General features: G+C 45.2%; 1 protein-coding gene across 1 annotated transcript in view; it reads right to left on the bottom strand.

Moving 5' to 3' along the window:
• LOC147661164 (prolow-density lipoprotein receptor-related protein 1-like) overlaps positions 1-24170 on the bottom strand; it is an 887002-nt gene that overhangs the window by 500609 nt on the left and 362223 nt on the right. The window contains exon 6 of the mRNA XM_086951270.1: positions 1117-1236. Coding sequence (XP_086807396.1) covers positions 1117-1236 — 120 coding nt within the window. The remainder of the gene's footprint in view (positions 1-1116; positions 1237-24170) is intronic.

The following is a 24170-nucleotide window of genomic DNA, read 5'->3' as shown; positions in this document are numbered from 1 at the left end:
TAGGCCTGTGCCGCATGAGTTCAAGGATGGTCATACACAGTTTGGACTGATTAACTTAAGTAGAGAACGTTTAAATGGCTTTATGGATTTTGATTTCGTAATGATTCAGGCTGGGTTCACTATTTAAAGTCGAGGCATTACATGGAGGTAAAATCTCAGCTTGTAATATTTAACTTTTATAAACTACATTCTAAATTTGGGGATTTGATCAACTGCATCCCTGGCATCTGCGAATTCTTTTTTGCACTGACCGGTTGAAAGGCACTGGATTACTGTATAAGAAACCAGAACTATCTAGGTTAATCAGTTACACGAGGATTATCTTGGTTTCGCTGCTTTAGTCTTATTAACCAAATACATTGAAAACCTTGAGATTTAGTTAAAATATATGACTAAAGCAACCAGGTGAAGATTGAACAGAAAACAGCAGGATCACTCGTACACTTTCAGTGCGCAAAGACCAGGACATACCCTAACAGTCTTGCACCGAGACAGGGAGATATGTACAATGGTTTGTTTAACGTTAAGCCATGAACATGCAGCTAGAAGTAAAGAAATCCCAAAATCCAGGCTCTCTGCCACCTGCTTACACCAGTCAATGCTTTAGGAGACTGTGGTCAAGTGGAGGGGTTGGCAGCGTGGCTCCTCCTTGACCAATCAGGAATGAACAGAAGCCACTGTAGTAGCACCAGGAACACCTTGACCAGACTGGGCAGTGGGAGAAGTGCTCAACACAGAGGAGAAATGTGGAAAGTAAGTGCAAGCAAGAGCAGACTCACAGCTAGGCCATGGATGGGCTTCACTCATGCTTTTGCAGTCAATAGGTTTGTTAAAAGGCAGTTTAACTTGTTAGTCACTAGTCTTATCCACTCCAGGGGCGTAATATAGGCCACTGAAAACATGGGGGCCTCCAATCACTTAGAGGACTCATGAATCTGAGACATGGCAGACTCGGGTGCCCCCATCACATTCTGCAGGGGAACCTCATTTTGCATCACACATCTGGCCCACTCAGGTTTCAAAGATTTTTAAAACCAGTCAAAACCAGTCAGAGCAAGTGCATAAGTGCACAGAACAAAACAACCAGTTAGTGAGAAAAAGATCAATGTCGCTTACCATCGCAGCTCAGACCATCGTCGTGAAGCTTCCAACCAGCAGCGCATGAACATCTTACACCCCAAGTCTCATTCAAACATTTCTGTGCACAGCCTCCGTTATCCACTGAACAGTTTTTACCTGCAGGATAAAAACTGGTATGACTCTGCACTGAAGTAAACGAAGTCATGCAAACATTTCTTTTAAGACCATTTACAAGTACTCTCCCTAGGAGAACCCTGAAAAGCAAGGTGATATGTGGGGGGATGCAAGAGGCTAAAAAAAAAAACGCTCTACCCATAACATTTTAATTGCAGCAGGAGCCTCTTGGGTACGTGGTGCAGTAGCTAGATCGGCATGATGTGTGCTGAGAAGGATCAATGGAAGAGGTGCAGTAACATGTACTTGGTCTATAACTAGGCAAGTAACTCAAAGCACATTAATTTATATATTTACAATTCGAAGCACATTTTGCCCAATAATCACACAATGTCAAAATGGAATCTGAGCCCGTGTTTTCTTTCAAGCCAGCAGCTTTTTCTGGACCAAATCTAGCATATCTTCCTGTAAGCAACCTATGAACAACTTTTACATTTGACAGTCCAGGGGATAAGTTAATACGTGAGTGAGATCTAGTGAAAGTTATCAAATAACTGATACAAAAGTCAAGACAATGAGTTAATGGATTATGGTTTAGTTCATAAAGAATTGAAATATCAAGTGAAGCTCCAAGGTCGGTAAAGGTAATGGTGTTTCATCACTGACTCGTTGGCATGGCCATTCCAATACAACTATGACAATTTTATGTCTACATGTATAGCGCAGGTATTCACTGAACTGAGACTTTACAGAGCATATGCTGGTTCTGTTTCTAGTCCCCTTGTACTTTGTAGTTGCCAACTATGGTCATGGGGTCCCTCCAATGGCCTGAGACCAAATAAGTGTTGTTAGACCTGGCACCTTGGCGTGAGTCTCCCTCCCACTTTTTGCTTATGTGCCTCAGATGTTTTGCTGGTATTCGACGCTCAGGGCACTGCGCCATGGCCAATCCATGCCACAGTGTAAGTGCTCCCAATGTAAAGTGTATACGTGTAATTGATTTCCATGATTTACTTATTGGATTTACTGTCAGTCCCCAGTAAAGTGCACCAGGAGTGCCAGGGTGTGTAAGTACAGATACTGCTCGTGAGCCTGCAGCGCGGGTTGCGCCACCCACAGAAGCCTCCTTGTAAAATGTGTCTAAGGTCTGCCATTGCAGAACCTGCGTGCAGTCATGTACTGGCATGCCGGCTGGGTAAGTGCACACACTAACCAGCCTCTGACCCTTCCCTTTACTTCATATCAGTCACCCCTTTGGTAGGCCCACGGGCAGGGTGCATTGTAAGCATAAGGTAGGACAAGCCTGGATGTGCATGGCATGTCCTGTCCTAATAGTGAATTACAGCCATTCTCGTTCTTCACTATTGCAAGGCTACCTGTTCTCGTAGGCCAGAATGGGCTGCTGGATTATTACACTCTATAATCCCCGTAGACTCAGGGAACATGGTAGGAAGCCAAGTTTACTATGCCTGAAATCAGAATAATAAAACACTTTAAGTTAAGTTATTTTAATATCCTGTGTTTGCAAACTCTTTTAGAAGGTTAGCCTTTGCTTGCCTAACCATCATCACAAGCCGCCTCTGCTCGTATGTGTATTTGCAGTCTGGTTTGCGTGAGTGACAGAGCTGGGAGAAGACAGGTGGTGAATAGGAAGATTACACCAGGATGGGTGGGGGAGTGCCCCTTGACTCTGAATGGGCCTGTGCTCTGCCACCTCAATGCCGGCTCCGCCCCCTGGGGAGCGGCTGACTACTCTGCCCTACACCTTGTAAATAGAGAGGGGAAGACAGTCCGAGTACTCCTGGACTGTACTTGTCTTCACAATGCTGGCTCCACCTCCTGTGGAGCATCTGCGGGCCTGCCCTGCTCAATGAAAGGAAAACCCAAATTTCGCAAAACAAAGTACTCAAGAGCTGCGATGGACTATGCAAAGGCCCCCCTGGCCGGGAAAGACAAAAGAAACGGTGTATAAAAAGAGGAGCTCTTCTCCTACCAAATCAGATCCAGTTTTGGCCACGACAAACCTCTGCCTGACTAGAAGGACCAAGAGAAGCTGAGGAAAGGAAACCTGCAGTGGTGCCTTGCAGAGACAGGGGGAAAAGACCAGAGAGGACTTTGAAGACTTGTGCCTGAAACGATCTCCAAGCCCCCTGACCTGAACCCCAGGACCATTGGGTTCAATTCTGCCTGTGCCAGTCTGCTGTTGGGCCCTTAAGTTATTATTCCCTCGCCGGAGTTGTGACTCTGGTGCCTTCGCCATCCTAAGGTCGTGAAAGCTCGGAGCCTGGCTGCCCCGCCGCAGAGAGCCCCGCTCAAGCTTGTCGCTCTCTGCTTCAGTGCTGGGCCGCCCACTCTCCTGACACCTCGCCTGCTACGGAGCGCATTGTGCGCCTCATCTTCTCCTGCCGGAATCTGCACGGAGTGCATCTGGTAGCCTCGGATGGTCCGTACGTCGAAACGTACCCGACTGTCACTTTTTCCTCCTGCATACCAAGGCCTGTGCCGCACCTCAAGAAGGCATTCCGTACATTAGTACCGGAGGCCCGGTGCTGCACCTGCCTGCCCGAGAACGCGATGACCCACACTGAGCCAAAGGTACGACCCTGCGTACTAAGAAGTACGTACCGCAGGCCTGAACGGCACCTAGTCCCGTGAGTTGCTCCAGACCCCGGCTCGCCGCAACCCTCCACCGTCCCCCTCACCCGCCTCGCACCTCGAGGGGGTTCAGAGCCGGATAAACCCCCGGAGAATCGCCGGCCTCGTCCAGAGTCCGCCCTCACCTGAGGCCGCGCCTGAAACGCCTCGGACACCCGCAACAAGGTTCACTTTAACTCGATCCAGAGTTCACATCGGATCCAGGGTCCACAACGTTTGTTTTCCCTGTCGTCCATCATTCATTAACGGGTCGCTTCACCAGAGCGGAGCGCGCATCGAACCACAGCGTACCTTGCTGACAAAGAACACTTAAGAACGTTTGCCTATTTAAATCTGGTGGCCTAAATCGCTAAATTTTATATGGTCTTGTGATAAATCTGCAACTGAGTATTTTTATATAAAGTCTACGTATTTTTGATAAAACCTTACGACTGGTGTCCGTTTGTGGTGGGTCATTATATTTACTGTGTCTGATCATAAATGCTTAACTAACGCCCTGAAGATAAGCCTTGTCTGCTCGCGCCACACTACCTAGAGGGTGAGCAAGGGTTATTTCTAAAGGAGTGGTCCTCTTACCCCGACTAGAGGAGAGAGTCCCCGTTTGTCGCAAATGCATACCTGTGCCAACCAGGGACCACCCCCCCCCCCCCCCCCAAGTCTAACAAGGGTCTGTTTTTGAATCCAGTGTAGCAGGCATCATCCTTGGGTGGGGTGTCAAAATATAAATTACTTTAACCACTTTGTAGGTGCCACCCACCATGCCAGGTGTCTTGTACGCCAACTACTTTGAGGCATATGTACTGCTATTTTCTATGTGCTCCTGCAGGTCTTGCGGGTCGGCCATTCGAAGCTGCCAATTTCTGAAGTCTTGTATGCCACCCTGTCACTCTGGTGTTATTCTCCCCTAGAGTTCTGTATGATGTTAGGACAGAATGCCAAAAACAAGGCAACTCTACAAATCTGCACTAAACTTTGTCCTTGGTGCAGGTTGAATGCTAGTACACCTTGAGCAATTTACTGTGTTGGTTAAGTGGCCTATCATATGTATGAATTTCTCCTTAGTATTTTGTGCTTTGCAACTGCAGTTCCACAACATGGACAGAAGGGCAGCATCCCCAGCGCACTATCAAGTGCGCTGATCTGGCAGCTCAAGGACAATATTGGAGTTTGTAGGGGGTGAAGTGATATATGGGTCAATTTAAACACGGCATGCCTAGTTATCACTTGAGTAACTCTTGCTATTCAAAGTCTGTTAAGTTGTCTCCCAAGTCTGTGGTCCATGTCTGTTGTAAGGTCATTCCAGTCACTTACGTCAAGGCTTACTATATCTGGGGTACTTAGCTCCAGCCTTTGCTCAGTTAGCGCATAATTTTCAGAGCTGTGTGCATCTTAGGTTCCCTCAGTCCCTCCTGGTTATATCTGTTGAATTAGTTAGTTGTTACAGGGAGCTATTACATAGAGGAAAGTACATCATAAGTCCCTTTAAGTGGCAGCTATCTTTCCAATAATGGGAGAACCCCTGTGTAGTTATAGTTGGGTAAGATTTCCTATTGGAAGAACTTTGTTTTGCCAATAACTGATGCCGTTTGATAAACTGCACAAAAACTTCTGTTAAATAAATGATCTACCTTTGTTCTTCCCTGTGAAGTTCCCCACTAATCAGTCAAGCAAGGGCCAAGGAGTCCCAAGACAATGGTATCCCCTGCTAACTCCCATAAGAAATTGTACCCTCCGATAAAGAAAAAAAACTGAACGAAACACCACCAAATTTGGCATCCAGCCAGAGCTCAGAATGCAGTTCAGAGGTTAGAGAAATTAATGTTTAAAAAGGTTCTCAGCGTTGGCTTAAAGTGGTCAAAAAGTTAGATCTACCTGGACTGTTGGTGCAGAGGAACGCAAAGTTTCAACAAAAAAATAAATAGTGCAGTTTACATTACTCTCGGAACCCGAACAGTTTTACAAAAGAAAAGTAGAAAAAAGGTTATGTCATGTAAAGCATAGGATTAGTGTCTACAGTTGTAGTGGACACATTTTTTTTAATCATATTCAATGTGGAAGTGTTTTTTTGCACCTCAAACTATTTTAAGTTCAAACCGTTACTGCATACACATACACATTTTAGCTGCGACTTGTAGGGCACACCTGCAGGCTCTAGAATGTCTGTACACAACTTAACCATTACAGAACATGGCTTGTAGACATGAAGCAGTATTGTACTGCTTGTCATTTTTAATGCATTCTTTTTTGTATACCAACTGTACCAGATACTATGCAGAAGCATTCTGAAACTCAGGCTAACCGCCAATCTGCATTAAGTACTTTCTTTGGTAGAAAATAGTGGTAGACTATAGGGTCCCAAAGGCCAGGCCACCGAGTACTAACGTCAACAGGTGGGCTTACTGTGTGCAGCAGTGGTTGTGACTTGTGGACAGTCCCTGCAAACCATACTTCATGGGTGTCTAGCATCCACAGTGGATGGCCTTCGATGCTCTGCAGTGGTGGTGAGACTAATGTCGCACATTTTTACTGGACTCTGACAGGGCCCAGAGTCCCACTATGGGGCAGTTCGACCCCCTTTAAAAAAACATTGTCCATTCACAGTTTGGGTGATCTGGAGGGCCTGTCATTTTATCAGGGCCTGGGCCAGAACCTGACAGCGTCAGACATTCATTATTCATGACTTTAAACCACACACAGTGGATATCAGCCGCAGGGCCATGCACAGCCTGTTCCCTTGAGTCAATGCAGCCATTCTAGGTGGTGGTATGCCGGTGGGTGGTAACTTGGCTGTTACGCCTTATACCACGCAGCTATGAAGCTTGCACAAGTGGTAGTGTACTACCTGAGCGGCACTAAACCCTCCTCTGCAAAACCCACTGCACATGGAGCACAATAGCTGTTCGCTTCAGGAATAAGCTTAATCAAACCATTCCCTTAATTAAAAATAAATTTAATCCACAGATCCACAATGAGAATCGTTGAATCCACACTGGAAGAGCCTCACTGGGGTCCAAAAACCCCACCTCTGGATCTGCAAATCTAGTGAAATAATATTTTATTTAAATTTAAACGTACTGGTGGCCCCAGTGTCTCCTTCCATTCACCTCCATGCAAACTCAAATTGCAAGTCACAATGGCTCCAGCAACTTCAGCACATTCACACATTAAAGCCTGAATGGATTTTATTTTTGCTACTTGAGCTCTGCACACGCCAGCAGTTTCAGGGTGATTGAAAATAAACACAAGAGGCAAACAACTGCAAGAGAGTACATTCATTCAACAAAATACAGGAGTTGCACCACAAGTAATGTTTTGGTAATAGTTGAATGATTTAACAAAATGACCCATGGGAGATCATTCACAACTTTGTGGTCAGAGTTTATATGCGTCTGTAAGGAATGGTTCAGACGAAATTGGTAAAGTTAATCCAATGCGCCACCTTGGGTAAACCTTGGCATCTTCATAGATTGGTTCTCATTTAATTTATTTACTGTATGCCCATGCTCGCCAGATGTGAAGATTCTTATATGCGAACAGGACATATTTGGACTGCTTCCAAACAAATAGTTCAACGAGGTAAGGTGCCTGGATTCCTCATTCAGATCAATCTGGTGATATGCGCCGACATATCAAACTAACATCACTCCCCTGCCCATTGCTGTCAGCATTTCAGAAATATTGGGCAGAGGTTGCCTATCTACCCATATATTTTTATTCAAATCATGCATGCCAATACACAAGCAAATTTTGCCCCTATCCTTGGGCGCAACCACAAAGGGCACCAGCCATTCTGAGGCTTCGATAGGCTCAAATATATATTGTTTTAATAATTTCGTAAGTTCCTCCTGGAGCGGACCTCATTAGATGGGGCACATTTCTCACTTTGTGTATGACGGGCACCACATTCTTCTTGTGAATAACTTTATGAGAGAAGTTAAGTTTCTCCAAATTATCAGAGAAAACCTTGGGAAACTTCTTCACAGTTGTTTCATAAGCATCAACTATGTGCACAACAGTAGACATGACTGGCTCAGTAGCATTAGGATTGAGCACAATACCTAGGTCTTTTTGAAAGCTCCAACCCAGCAAATTAGAGCCTCGTCTTCTCAAATATAAACAACCATACACTTTTTTTTACCAAAACAAATCACCATCCATTTAACCCCTCCCACGCTTGCGACGGAACCGTTCCGTCACGCCCCTCGGGTGGGCTGTGCTGGTGATGGAACGGTTCCGTCACAGCCCGCTCGCTGCGGATTTCGCGCCTGCGCAGCGCTTTCTATTGAGCGGACGGAGCTGTGACGGAACAGTTCCGTCACAAGCACAGCTCATCCGAGGGGCGTGACAGAGCGGTTCCGTCACGAGCGCGGGAGCGCCGCCCCTTAGCATTGCAGCAGAATAGCCGCCGCAGTGAAAGGGTTAAGGTCCAAGATATCAATGGTCTTCCCACCGTAACTACAGTTTTAATGTCCGACTTGTCCCAAGACTCCATATTACTCATATCACCCCACACCTTGGAATACATTTCTTTGGATAGCAACATATACAAACTGCCCTAATCGACTAGCATTCTAACATTATTCATATCAAAACTCATGGTGCAGTGAGGCTTTTCCAATTTGTCTGTACTTTCTTTGGCAATACTACTATCCAAAACACTGGTTGCAGCATACATCTTTAGGAACACCAGAGCCATCCACCGACAGCATCAATTCATGAATGCCCTCACAGGTGTCATTCACTTCTTGCACAAATTGAGTTTTACACCTACACACTTTTGCAAGATGTCCCCTCTAGCCACATGCTCTACAAATTATATACTTAGCCATACACTTAGGCCTAGAAGCAATGTGACCAGGAGCACAAATTACACATGCACCGGAACAGTAGTGGTAGTGCGAGTAACCTCACTGGGTTTGTTAAGAGGCTTACTTTGCGATCTCACAGCAGGTTTCACAGTTTTAGTCTCAACACATCCATGAATGGCAGACCCTTTAGAAGATTGATCTTTTGACACCATCGAATTGCTACATTTGTTAATTTCTTTTATCCATACATCTGTATGCTCAAGTCCCTTAGCTATCTGTATGGCCTCTTCTAACATAGGATCCTTGATAATGAACTTTTCACGCACCTTCTTGTGAACAGCATGAGTCACCTTCCCCTAGTGCACTGACATGTTCAGAAGACTTTCTTCTAGTGAGCAGACACGTGTGAAAATGACTCCCCTTCACTTAGTGCACCGATACTTGTGAACGTGGCTCTCTTCTAGTGCACTAACATATTAAAATGACTCTCCACTTAGTATACTGACACATGTTCACATCACTCTTTCACCTAGTGAGCAGACACGTGTGAACATGAGTCCCTTCACTTAGTGCACGGATACTTGTGAACATGACTCCATTCACAGAGCGCACTGACACGCGTGTACAGGACTATACTTCACCTAGTTCACTGACATCTGTGAACATGACCCCCCTCTTCACCTAGTGCGCAGGCACATGTTCACATGCCTCCCTTCATAGAGTACACTGACGCATGTTCACATGACTCTCCTTCACTTAGTGCACTGACATGTTCACATGATTCCCTTCACTTAGTGCACTGACGCATGTTAACATGACTCCCTTCACAGAGCGCACTGACACGTGTGAACATGACTACCCTGCACTTATTGCACTGACATCTGTGAACATGACTCACCTAGTGAGCAGACACTTGTGAACATGAGTATCCTGCACCTATTGCACTGACATCTGTGAGCATGACTCCTTCACTCAGTGCACTGACTTTTGAACAGGACTCCCTTCACCTAGTGAGCAGACATGCGTGAACATGAGTCCACGTCACTGTGCACTGACTCGTCCAAACATGGTTGTCTGGAAAGCAGCTGTGCATGGGTTTAAAGGCAGCAGTGAGCTTGCACCATCTTTTATAAGTGAGCTTGCACCGTCTTTTACACCTCATTTTACTATACTGATCCCCAAAATAACCCTTTCTAGACTCTCCTACTCCACCCCTCCTTGCATCATCTGACACCTTTTTATTATACCGATCCACTAAAACAAACCTTTCTAAACTCTTCTCTCGGACTCCTCCCCTCCAAAACTCGTTTTTACTCGTCCAAAAGCCTCCGCCTACTGCTAAGACCTAAAAACAAAATCCTTCACTTTTATCCCTCCACTATCCTTTTCAATAAAAATTAACAGACTAACATGTTCACTAGTCCAATTCCATATTCAACTATACTAATTCACCACTAATCCTTTATTGGGTTCCAGAGTAGCGTGCTACTCACCAATAAAGAGTCTCAACACCCAATCAGTGTTACAAGTGCAATATAAATGCAAACCTTTTTCCTTTTCTACCCCTCCCCTTCTCAATCCAAATAACGGACAAACATATCCACCACTAAAATTACTCATGTTTTACCATACTAATTCAACATTAATCCTGATGGGTTCCAGAGTAGTGTGCTACTTGCGCTTCAAAACCCCATCAGGGGTAGCAAGCGCTAATACAAACCTCTTTCCCTCTTCTATCCTGCCACCTACGCTTCTCTACCCAAATAACTGAACATAACCAATACTCCAATTACTTCATATTTTACTATACTAATTTTCAACACTAATACTGTATGGGTCTCAGAGTGGCGTGCTACTCACCAGAAAAGCGCTTCAACACCCATCAGGGGTAACAAGTGCTATATGAATGCAAATCTTTCTTCCCCTTTTATCCCTCTGCTATCCTTCTCACTCCAAATAACTGACTAAATATCCACCACTGAAATTACTTCATATTTCACTATATTAATTCACCACTAAACCTTTATGGGCTTCCTGAACAGCGTGCGTCAACAAGCGCTAGATAAATACAAACCTTTTTCCTCCTCTATCCTTCTGCTATCATTCCAAATCCTAATAACTGACTAACCTATCCACCACTTAAAATGTACTTGCATTTTTCACTATACTAATTCAGCACTAATCCTCTATGGGTCCCGGAGTAGCACGCCACTTGCCAAAAAAGCGCTTTGACGCTTCGTCATGGCTAGTAAGCACTATATAAATGCAATTACAATACAATAACACTTGATTCCATAATAGGTCCAGAAGAAGTTCATTTTACAATTAGTAGAACACACCTTTGCACAATTCCCCATTGAAGCTCCGGGCATCATAAGAGGACAATCAAGATGGATCTATTTAGCTTAAATTTAATGTATAAGCTTCATCATACAGTGGATTATTGCTCAGTTTGGGGGACGGGCTGCCTATGGGATGAGTCATGAGAAAGAATAGAAATAATTTTCTTAAACGAGTTACCGTAGGTGGCTTTTTGTGCTTACAATAAAACTACATTTCCACGCATAGTCAAAACAAAGGTCAAGATACATGGCTAACACTCAGATCTTCAATCTTTCATCTCGGGCTCAGCAAGTGTATGGACACTGCAAAGACTTCTAGCAGCAATGTCTCCAAAATGAGTTCGGCTCCATTTGTTCACTCCAAGCTTACTTTATTACTTACAAATGCTCTCCTCTGCCATTAGAATACTTTCACCCCATACTTCACTTATTTTCAAATCCATTACATTTTAAGTCCGAGCAAAACACCTGTCGGCTGGAACAGCTAGAGTGTTTATCCCTTCCAAAAGCATTAGAATACTAGCCATTGATTTAGATCTACTTTTTTCTTTTATCTAGTTAGGAGTGTAGATTTCACCATTAACAGTGAATCTCTTGGTTCATGTAGTTTACCCCCCCCCCACTAGTACAGCACTCCAGTCCAAATGCATAACCAGTTAATTGTTTTATAATTAGGGTACAAGGACAGTATACACAAAGGCCAAATATCAGTGAAATGTTGTTAGCTTACAGTTCGTTTGACAAGGAAGTCTTGCTAACTGCTTGACTCTAGCTGCCTATAGTGCATGGCCCTTTATGTGGCTCTGCAGTCTGAAGTACAGGCCAGCTAAGTTCATGGGAGATGCTCTTGATTCCACTCCAAATTTTCCAAAAACATGCACATGAGGATTTCCACCTTGGGGGCGTGGCTTGATGCAGATGGAATCGGAAGCACGAAGCAGTGCTCCTGCTATAATTCCCCATCCAACATCATCCGGATATTGCTAGCCAACTCTGGGGATACTAAATGCAGAAGAGGTGCACCCTCTGTCTCATTGAACTACTAAATTGCCTATCGTCTGGGACAGTTTGACGATTGCTGTGGTGCTGGGCTGGGGCCACACAGTGAGGAAATCCAAAATGGCAATGGCAGCTGGCTGGCCCTGGAGGACCTTTGGTGAGTTGGAGCTTCCCTTGGGCTTGCAACGCTATTGCTTTGGGGTACCTTGCTTGCCGCTTGTCGAGCTGCTATTGGCAGTGGAGTAGACCCTGCCCTCTTAGTGGCACCGGCTGGTGAACTTTTAGATGCAGAGCCGCTGTGCTTAGGCCAGATCGGCAGTGATTAGGGCAGCCCTAAATTGCTGCAGGGACTGGTGAACGTGGCCACGGCTGGCAGTGGGACATCTGCTGCGCCACCTGAGGAGCCTGAGAATCTGGCAGATCTGCCAAACCCAGAAGAGGCTGCACAGGAACCCACGTGGCACTGCAGAATGAAGGGGCAGGCATACGGGCCACACAGACACTAACAGTAAGAGGGGAGAGGGACTCAGCACAAAGCATAGCAGGACGCCACCATGCTTGAAAGAGTGACCACACAAGGAGCCCCTTGAAGTCTATCCCTTCAATCTGCTGCCCCGCCTCCACCATCCAGAACTTGGCCCAGCTTGCATAGAACACATCTGCTGGAATCATTGGAGGAAAGAGACGGAGCCTGAGAGCTGGATGCTGGGCTAGCGCCACACTGGCAAAGCAGAAGTGCTGAACACTGAATTCCCCACCAGGACGTATGAGAAAGAGGTGACTAAGTCCTCTACATAGAGAGCATGTGCTTGTGGGGGGCACATAAGCAGGAGCAAGGAGGAGCTTAGGGACCGCCTCCTCAGGCCACTTTGGTGATCAGCAGACCTCCGGAGGAGCACATTACTGCAGGAGTCCAGTACAGTGGAGGGAATTACTGGACTTGTTTCTACCTTACGTCAGACAACATTGAAAGATTGTGCAAGGCTGCGCTAATGCATCCCTTTCTCAACCCCCCTCCCCCACCCCCCACCCCCCTTCCCTCCGTGGCAGGTCAGGCCCTTGGAGTAGAGTCATGAGCCGTGATTGGCAACGGGGTTGCTGCAGTGATCAAAGACTGTCTTTTAGAGCCTGTATACTGTGGGGGGGGGGGGGGGGGGAACGCCTGTGGTGTAGAGTGGTTCCTACATTCCCAATAGGCTCTGCGCATTGGAATAACAAACAGCAGTATAGACGTAGGACTGAGGTCATCTAGGTCTCTACTGACTATGTTAGACTTCATTAGTTTTGCCAGCTAGCTCAGAGGTCACTAGAAACTATTGAATGTTCAGGAAAGGGTTAACCGTCCTAATTTAGACAAGGGATTAGTTTGACAACCGCATAAACATGACAACTTTGCTCCCCCAGAATAAAGAGTGTATCTCCAGAGTCGTGTGAAAATAGACAACTATTTCACTCAGTCGTGCATGCTTAGTTCAACCAGATTGCAGAGAAATAGAGAGACTAGAGTTTTCAATAAAAGGTGTTATTTTATTGAGCAGTCTTCTTTCTCATGCAAGAGAAATAAATTGCCACAATTGCAATACTTATTGTAAAGTAAAGTGCGTACAGTAAAAGTAGTATGAAATACTGTAAAAGCATTGATATGGTTTCTTTGACATATGATACTTTAAAATGGATAAAATATATACATACATAAAAACATTGACTAAAACTCAACTGGTGCTTCTAGAATACGCCTACCCCGGTGTACCTGACCTAAGCCTAACACGTGGCAAGGAGTAAGTTGCAGTTTTAAGTTAAGTTTGGTTTTGCCAAGTATCGGAATCAAGAATTCTCTCTAAGGTTTTAATCAGCTCCGTACCTTGGTTATAGAATGAAGGAGTTCTTGTATCTCGCTTCTCAGGACTCGATCTCCCATCAACCCACGAGGGTGACTTGGGAACACCGGAGCTGGATTTTCTCGGCTGGAGAAAGAGACAGCGTCTCTCAGTGCGTCAAGGGGAGGTGCGGTTTCCTTCAGCTCTCATAACAGCTGGGCTCCCGGGCAAGTAGAACGTCGCTCTGCTCCCAACCACCGTGTGTTTGCTTAAGGCAACGTTTGTATATTTATACCTGAAAGGTGCCGGGTTTGATGTAAGGTTGGACATAAGACGTCACCGAGAACTAACAGTTCTTTCTGGACTCTAGGAGTTCTTGTGCTAATCAAAACAAAAGCAGGGGGTTTTCCCGGGCTGCTGGAGGCTTGGTTTGTTTAAAGAACGCGTTGTGCTTTCTAGGGGTCTATGGGAGTAGCGTTGCTGTGTTTTGGACTGCATGGGCTATTACTAAATATGGATATGATTCTTATGCCTTTATAAGGATATTATTAGTTATAACCACATAAGGGCATGAATAGGGAATATTGAATTAGGGTCCTAGATAGAAATACAACAGTGAGAGATCTGATGCTGGGTCATGTGTAGGAACCCAGGCAGAGTGGAGAGCGCTGTGAGGCCTGACTTATATCTGAGTGGAACATCGGGGCGTTGAAGATTCAGAGGAGTCGACAGAACCCCAACGGACCCAATCATCAACTGCCAGCCATGGATATAAGCTTGAGCACCCGACCAGTGTGAGAAACTGGCTACAGAATATCCACCCTTCCTGCTTCTGGTGGTGGCATCTGGCAATGCCACTGCATTACAGCCCAGCAATTGGTAAGCACTGCCTGGCTCCCACCGTACTACCCACTACCAGACTGATGGGGAAAACAGAAGAAGATGAGACCAGGAACCAGATACCAATCCTATGAAAGTCTCCATGAACACCAGGTGAGAAGATGGAGACCAAACAGGAACATTGGGACCACCAGAGGGCCCTGCCCTGCAAGATATCCTGGAAGCTATAACAGCCTCTAATGAGGCACCGGAGACTAAAATCAACACGCCGATGACCGTTGGTAATCTTGTGGGATGAGCTTTGCTGCTTGGCTGACCAGGTTACCACTGCAGAGAAAGAGCTGCCACCTGTATTGATGACCGCAACTAAGCAGAGGAGTACACTGGAGACAAAGCTCAAGACACTGATTAAGAGAAGAAGACGTTGAAAAATGATTGCACCAGAAAATACGTGTGATAGGATTGCCAGAGAAAAATCAAAGGATCCAATATGCTGGAATACTTGGAGCAATGGCTCCGAGAGGTGGCGTGGGAGGGCCATTTCTCGTTTTTCACCCTAAAGAGTGCATACAGAGTTCTGGTAAGACCTCTGCTCCTGGGGTCCACACAGCAGTCGATTGTGGCCAGATTATTATATTACAAAGAGATCATATTTTAATCTGGTACAGCACAAGGGAGACCTTGCTGTGGCGCTGTAGTCTGAATCTGATTTCTCTAGAGAAATGCAAAGCCAAAGATAGTCCTTCCTAGATGCAAAGAAAATAGTATAACAGGTCATTGATTATGCAAGGGTTTCCCAGATTTGGTCATTAGGGTCGCTGGGGAAGAATGTGTGCGCACCCAGAGAGGGACAGAGTGAAAGATTGTACTGTGGTTAAACGGCTACCTCCATAGTGTACAAGTTCCTCTCCTGAACATTAGGGGGATGCACACGAAGATTAAATGGTATAAAGCCTTCTTAAATAGGAGAGGTATTCATATTGCACTCCAGCAGGGAAGCAGCGCTACAGAGAGTGGAGGGGGCAAGCTTATTTCACCACTTTTTGGCCTACACTTGAGGCAAACTGATTTTAGTTTGAGCAGTGGTACCCTTGCAACATATGAGACACTTGATAGACCCAGAAACCACATACAAGGCGGTGACAGACTAGTTAGAGGGTTGGGACATCACAAATATATATGTTCTGAGGCGTGGGAGCGTGATGTGGGCCCACTCGAAGAGGAGGACTGGGTGGAGGCCCTTGCCTCCCTTCGGGGACAGCCATTGCCACAAGTCTTCGGCTTACCCAGTTTAAATACCTCCATAGGGTATATTTCACAAGAGTAAAGCTATATAGGGCAGGCTTGGTAGCTTTCCCAGTGCGTCTATGTTGTATGTATGAGGAAGGCACTGCTCCACACTATATATGGGATTGTTCAGCGCTGGCGCGGTTCTGGCGGGGAGGGAGGACATGTATGTTCGAGGTTTTGGGTTGGTACCTCCCTCGCACCCCTAAGCTGGTGCTCCTACATGTGATGGATAATATTGGGGGTAACATCTATAAACGCCATCTTATGCTCCTGGCCTTTATCTTTGCAATGCGTAACTTTGCTCAGGCCTTGGAGGAGACAGTGGCGCCATCCATCTTGGTTTGAAAGACGGGACTAGATTTTTGTATGGTTTGGAGGCTCCTATCTTTCACGAGGGGGTGCCCCTGTAAGCACTTTAAGATCTGGAAGCGTTGGGCGGACTATCGGAGACTGGAGTTGGAACCAGGGTCCAGGCCAGTTCTGATCTTCCATCCCTCCCTCCCCTTTCCTTGGTGGGGATACTATTTATTTTATTTTGTATGGGTATTAGTCTACTGGTGGGATTGTGCTCTTTTGTAGAGTAAGGTAGTGAGCATGGGATTGCTGCTCTGACTATTTGATTTTGCTTGGTCAATAGTGCGGTTGGGTGGGGGTTTTGTTCGTGTTTTTTATTTCTTGTATTTTATTGAATTTGCAAGTCTCTTCAATATTGCTTTTCATTTGTATATAAGAAAACTGTCAAAGTCGTGATAAATATATGTTGATGCAATGGAAGCCTCTGGGTCACACAGCTCCACTCCATGTGTTTGACAAATAAAATGTGTTCTAAAAAAAAAAAAAGTGTATATCAGCAACTCCTCTGCCAGCCGGCGTTTGCAATACAGCAAAAAACAGGAGCATGGACCGCAATTCAGTGCACAAAATCAGTTTATTAATTAGATTGTGCTCAGATATATATATATATATGTATATATCTATATATCCGGACCACCTCCAGCTCAGCAGAACCGGCGAAGGAGAACAGACAACTGAAATACGGCAAGATGTTATCTTCTTTATTGCCAAGTAATACAAATGACGCGTTTCGGGCGCGAAAGCCCTTGATCACACAATGGTCACAGCAAACTGTTCATTTTTAAATGCTTTGAAGTGCACTCCCACCAACACCAGGTTGCTTGGTCACAGGACCATAAAAAGCGAGAGCATACTATGAAAAACTCCAACTACGACTTACTACCTCTATGTATTTACATATTAGCTAAATAAATATAGCAGCAATATTGTCACATACAATCACTGTTTAAATACAGGTATTTTTTTGATGACATAAGGGACATTAATAAGATAAAAAGTCTGCAAAAATATATGAACATTCCATCTACTACCTCATACCTGACGAGATAGAGATAGAGATAGAGATAGAGATAGAGATAGAGATAGAGATACACACATATACACTCCAAATGCCCTTAAGCTTCAGAGAGGGCACACGTTGCAGTCCCTCCCAACCATTATGCACCTCGAGGCTGCTCGCAGTATTTGGATCCATTTCTTTTATCCATCGACCGACGCGTTTCGAGGCAGAACGCCTTTTTTTCATGGGCTACTGCACAGCAACAAAGACCTGTCACCAGTGTTAGCTTGATTGTCATCTTTATTTGAAACGAGACCACCACCCATAGTGGGCGTGGCACACAGAATGCCACCATCGGAACCACAAGTACCACCATGCCACAAGGCATTCTCTGGAAGGGACTGCAATGTGTGCCCTCTCTGAAGCTTAAGGGCATTTGGAGTGAAAACACACTTTTTTTTAAATAAAGAACAAATGCCACAAATGCAGTGTTTATTACTGTGTAAATACAGAAAATCTGATAACTCATATGATCTTTGTCATCTAATACTTTATAGGGGTCGTTTAATATCTATCTACCTATCTACCTATCTATCTACTTGAATGTCGATCCGGGGGCATTCTAGCTCACCTATCGAGATAATTGGCCCAGTTTCTCCTTCATACATCAGTAATGGAAGGAGACTTCAACTGTGTGGCAGACCCCCACTTGGTTCGATCGAACCCTCCACTGAGATGCACCCGCAATTGACAGCTATGCCCTTACTGATTGTGATTGGCATATTAGATGGAATAACATTCCAAGCAGCAGTTGCACCCACAAACTATAGACTACTCATTTTTCTCTAGCCTGAATGAACTACACATATGCCTAGATACATTCTTATGCACCCTGGATGCCCATGCACTATACCAGTTCACCTGTGGCATTTTGGCACAGAACAGATGTTTATTGGAGGTCATGGAAGGGGGGGTTGCGCCAAAAAGATTGTTGCACTGGGTGCCACCAGCGCTAAAGTCTGATGATGGATATGCGGCAAGGTGAAGTAATACTGTGTCTTTAGTGTCTTTGGAGAGCCTGATCTTGCAAAGGCACCGTCATGGACTGTTACATCACACACACACGCTTTCAAATCAACAACCTAACTGCTCTTCTACATAGAATAGTGTTTTAGAAGGAATGTTTTAGGTATACTAGCAGATGGAGGTTTGCTGCCCAGGCCCCACATCTGTTTTGGGGGTCCAGCTCTGAGGCAGGATCAGGGACTGAGCCAGCGTCTGATGGAGAGGACAATGGAGCAGAATCTGGGAGTAATTATCAGCAGTTACATCAGACGACTCCTCTTCCAGTGATTGAGGGAGACTGACTATTGTGCTGTCACTTCGCAAGCAGTCTGAGGCAGGACAACAGTAGCAGGTTAGACCAACCCAGAGAGCAGGCATGTGCAGCAGCAGGCACAGACTGCTCCCTTGGCTGCCTCCCAATTTAGTTCAGCCCTAAATTCCACCTTTCGCAGGCGATGCTGGATGTAAAGTGGATACAGCTAATTTTTTGACAACTGACCAAGTCCATCTCTTGTTGGATATTGACATCCTTGATGGAATAGTGCAGCAAACAAATTTGCGTGCTGAAAAGTTTGAGGGCACATGGAGGCATTCTCAGGCCTCCTTCTAGGGCACAGAAGTAGACTCACTTCATTAGGGCAGTTGAAGATATTTTGGGGCCTTGAGCACAAAACGTGGGTGGTGAATAAACCAACCTTGCAGTCCTACTGGTCTAATCGCAATGTTTGGGTAACACCTCCCCAAAGGTTTGCACCATACATAAACAGAGTTGTTTGCTATTGCAGCACATGCTGCATTTCAATTACAAATCTGCTGCATTGCCCCGGGACCAACCAGACCATGAAGGGCCGTTCAAACTTTGGCCTGCCGTGGAACATTTGTCTGCCAGGTTTCCAGAGGTTTATACTCCTGGAAAGAATATAGCCATTGAGGAGTCATTGATCCTGTATAAAGGGTGACTGCTGTTCAGGCGGTACATTGCGAGCAGACGAGCTAGCTATGGCATCAAGCTGTACATGCTGTGCGAGAGCTCGACTGGCTACGTGTACAGCTTGTTTAGGTAGAAGGCAGATCGTAACAATAGTACAGATACACGTCATGACTTCATCTTCACGTATGGAATCAAACCTACTGGTGACATTAAATTACAATAGTATGTATGGGTCAGTGCTTGACCTGCTTTCCATGTTCATCCTCCATCAGAACTTAACTTATGTCCAGTTTGCTGTATGATAATTGCATTACAGTCACAGCACATAACTGTGGATGGGACATGTGAAACACGGTAGTTCGTGACCATGTGGCATACTACCGTTCTTCATAGAGTAGGATGTTCTCTTTTGTAAACTTTAAAAATAAGGCCAACATGCTGGGAATTTCTAAATATAGATCTGCTTGCTCAGAGGAGTGACCATGCAGAATACTCCGATAGCCCACAACTTGCATCCACAAACTGGAAGGAGTTGGATTTAGCACAGTGAGTGTGCTAAAGGTGCATGAAACAGGTCTTCCTGTGCCTCATGTGGCTGTCATTGGATCCATTATTAAAGGTTGACTAGGCAAAGCTAATCATTTGTCATTGAGGAGTATATACTAATTGCTTCTTCAGGTCGCAGTAAGGTGTGTTTGGGTACCAGGAGAGGGTGTTTGCAAAGCATTTAAAGTAACAAACAAGTGTGTGTGTGTGCCCCAACTATCAATCGTTTGTGTGGGTGTGTATCAGGCGCTAGAGTGAGGGAGAGAGCTGGGCACACTCAGCAATGTGTCCCGACATGAGTGCATCAGCAGAATAGCATGTGTTTGTATGTGCATGCACATATATTGGCACTCAGCACCAGCTGGAGTCAAAACTAATAAAAGCTCAGTTTGGCACCCATCCATGAAACACAATATAAGCAATGGATAAAGAGCGGATACACTTCTGTCTGAACACCTTACAGAAAGTGAGGTATCAGAAGAAGATTGGGAGTGATTATGAGGAGCTAGTGTGAGGAGTCAAAAGGTGGGCTCAGCACTAACAAGGAGAGTGTGCTGTATTAGATGGTGTGCTGTCCCCAAAGCAGGGGCAAACCTGTGCTGACCGGGGGGCAGCGCATTCATGTGAAATATGCAGTGGGTTTGAAGCAACCGCTCCATGTTTCATTGTGCAGGCAGCAACCCACCTGCACTTTTCAATGGGGTGAAAGGTCCTCTTGCAGGCAGGTAAGGCGAGTGACCGCCCTTGCCTGCAAGGGGATGTCAGGTGGTGCACTGTCAGCATGCGTCCTCAGTTTCTTTACTTCGCACCCATGTCTATAATACGCGGTGGGTGCAGAGGCAAAGATTCCCTCATTTGCATGGAGCCAAGTTCCCAAGCAAATGAGGGAAGGCCCTTTGATTGCATTAGTACCTTGTGTGCCAGGGCTATCTGTTACAGAAAGGGCTGCACACTAGTCCGCAGACCCTTCTGTAATACCAAAGTCCCCCGGGGGCGCGCAAAGTTGGCGCAAATGTCTGTTGTGCCCCAGGACCTCTTTGTAGAATACAGCCCTGGGAAAGGGAGAGAGGGCCGAAGGGTTGGAAAGTATATGTAAGTGTGTGAATGTGAAAGACCTGTGACTGATATACATCAGGACTGAGCTGTAGTGGTAAAGTTATGCCCGCGAAAGTGAGATTGACTGGCAAAAGCCTTTGGTTATGATTTAAGAACAGAATATGGAGCACTGATGGACAGAACTGAAGATTGGTAAGGCTGTGTGTGTCCGAACTGTATACAAGGGGGTGCAGTAAGTCAGGAGTGTTATTTATTGAATATGTGTAGGAGTTTCACCGTGATGACACCTATGGGGTTCATTTTCAGGAACGAGGTGCATATGCGGAGCTATTTTAGAGCACAGTCTTCCAATAATTTAAGTGCAATAAGATGCTTCACAATAAGCTCACATGGAGTGTGAATTTCAGGTGCTGCTGCACCATTTCTTGGATTGGATGCAAGTTTCCTAGCTTAGAGAAGAATTTCATTCACTTGGTGTGAGTTTTACTTCTCTCAGTAGACTGCCTGATTGATTGCAAGCTACACTTTCTGGAGCACACCTTCACTCATTTGAAGTAAGTTCCACAAACTAATGCAGTTTCAATCCGGAGGTGAAAGCCCTGCACATTAGAGAACAGTCTTGCTCACTTAATGGTTCCAGCGAGTCGCAACAGAAATTATTTCATATGATCTGAGTCACAAGACATCAACTTGCACCGTTTTTAACACCACCTTCTCAGAATTATCTTGGAATGATAAACTGGAACCTTTACAGATGGTCAGGCTTGGTTACTGCACCTAGAAAGAGCTAGAAAAACTCACAGGTGCCCTCACTGCGTCTGTTACATCATAGCAAGGTTAGTTGTAAATTTGAATTTCATAGGTACTGCTTTACATCCTTTCGAAGTGTAATTCTCTGGGAACAAGATGAGAAAACCCTCCTTAAGTAAATTGGTTTCCCTTAGTCACTATATGACAAATCAGAATGTTCCCTACCACTTTCAAGGATCACCAGTTAACGCCGTTATCCTTACATTTTTGGATGAATCATTGTTAATTGGTGCATGAAAGTTGTTCCTTTTGTTCCCCTTGCTTTCACCTAGCAGAATTTGTTTTGTTCATTTAGCCTCAGATTTCTTCCTGTACCTCCCACCCATCAACCTGGTCTATTACGTTGTCTTCAGGTCCCAGGGCCTGCTCTGCTGCGGTGCTTCACTACTAAGCATGAGCTTGCTGCCCCCCACTAACCAGATCTGCTGCTGTTCGGGCTAATGCTAGACCTGCTCTTCCTGGCATCCATGCTCTACATTCCGATTGGAGAAACTGGACTGGATAACATTGTCCACCATGCAAACTATCTCAATGGGGACCCCTGCTGGATACCTGCCTACAATTACACCGGTGGAGGTGCACTGTCCAAAAGCAGATGAGCCCCGGGGTAAGAAAAAGCCCATTGTCTACCCTGCAAATAATTTTGCGGCTGATAAAATTGAATTCCCTGCAACTAACTTCCATAGGAGAATGGAAAAGGTCACAGAAATTAATGGCATTTGTGCCTGCTGTGTTTCCTTAAGTTTGCCGGAGTACACCGCTGGAATCCATTAAAGCACAGTATGGTTGCGTGGTCAGGACCTTCCTGTGGATATTTTCTCAAACTAAGACCTATATTTAAGCATTTTGTTATTTTAAAAACAATTTAGAGACCAAAGCCTAGCAGAGAACATAGTGCCAAAGTGGCACGTGCCATACATGATTGCATAGGTACTAGTTTATATCTTGTAAATTAGGTATGGCATTGTACCACTTTTTAAACCTAGTACTATGATGCATGATTGGTTTGTAGCATGTGCTTTGTATACAACTTGGCTGTGTGACATGTGCTTAGGTAGGTGTGGAAGAAGGTTTGCTTTCACCAGCTTATGGATCTATGCACACAAGCATGGAACCAATAATCTATTACTTTGCTCATTACCCTTCCTACCAACATGTCCAGGTAGCCCAGTCTTTGTTTAGTACTTCCTCTTGCTTGTTGGTAATCCGCACACTCTGGCACCCCCTATTCCCTAAACTACACCCATGATTGCAGGAAAGCTTGGCAAAAGGATATGTCATTTATAAACATGGTTTTAACACTAGGGGATCTTTTCCCATATGTCCTACAATTATTCTGCCTAAGTTAGCTCCATTAAGGCCGGACCTTTGATCATTTTCCTTTACATTTGTTTTAGAGCTCATGTGGTGCTGGGGAGGGTATTGGTAGAAATCTTGTAAGTTGCTCACTTAAAGTGCACATTGACACATTAAAGGTATAAATTTTGGATACAGACAAGAGGGAAAGTAGCACCTGGATACTAAGGGAATCAATTCAAACGTGGTGGAATAAGTTTACATTCAGCATTTAAGTTAAATCAGTTTGTCTCCTTGAGAGATCGCCTTGATTCTCTTTCCTTTTACCTTGCTTTCTGTTTGGTGGTGAGAAAGGCTGGTAGGTGGTCTAGAGGGAATCTTTAGATATGCACAATTTCACTACACAGGAATGTTTAATTTTTGATGCTAATATTTGTTGTATTTTTCCTTAAGCATAATTGCCACTAATTCTATTCAATTGGGTGCATTCGGAGTAATCAATGGCAGTTTTATGGCCCCCCCAAACCCATTACACTTCTCTCAAATGCATGTTGGTCCATCGCCCTTTACCTACATTTTCTACATTTAATTTCCTTTCAAAGTCTGATTCCATTGCTCTCCAAGCCAAATAAATGTCTGAGACTACCATCTTCATTTCTGGGTAGAGGATACTAAAGATACCAAAAGACAAGTAGGAGGGCATGCTACATGGCCAATCACACACACTGAGGGGAGTTCTGGTGACACCCTGTCAATGAATCAGACATAATCCAGATTACGATGGCCTCCCAATACACCGTGGTGATCAAAACACGAATAATAAGGATAGCAGATCCTCTCCGATTTCTTGTGCATTGGTTAGATTGCTGAGCACATTGCAGTCAACCATGATGGACCACAATGACTGCCAAGATGGTGGCCTGGAGCAAATCCCCTCTGGCGCCAATAATGTAGCCTGGTGGCAGCCCCTTGAAAACAGTCAGAGGTGAGGAAGACTGAGGAGGAGGGGGTGGCTGTGGATGACAGTAAACACCCTATGGTGCTTCCAGGTGTGGCTCAAGAGCCACAATGACCGAGGCGGCTGGAGAGGGTGTGAGGGCCACGAGGGCCTCAATAGCCTGCTGGCAAGTGATCTCTCCCTTGAGCTGGGACCTCCCCCCTCCTTAC

This window comes from Lissotriton vulgaris, unplaced genomic scaffold (assembly GCF_964263255.1).
Source record: "Lissotriton vulgaris unplaced genomic scaffold, aLisVul1.2 SCAFFOLD_746, whole genome shotgun sequence".
Taxonomy (NCBI): Eukaryota; Metazoa; Chordata; class Amphibia; order Caudata; family Salamandridae; genus Lissotriton; species Lissotriton vulgaris.
This window is presented reverse-complemented; position numbering and strand designations above follow the sequence as displayed.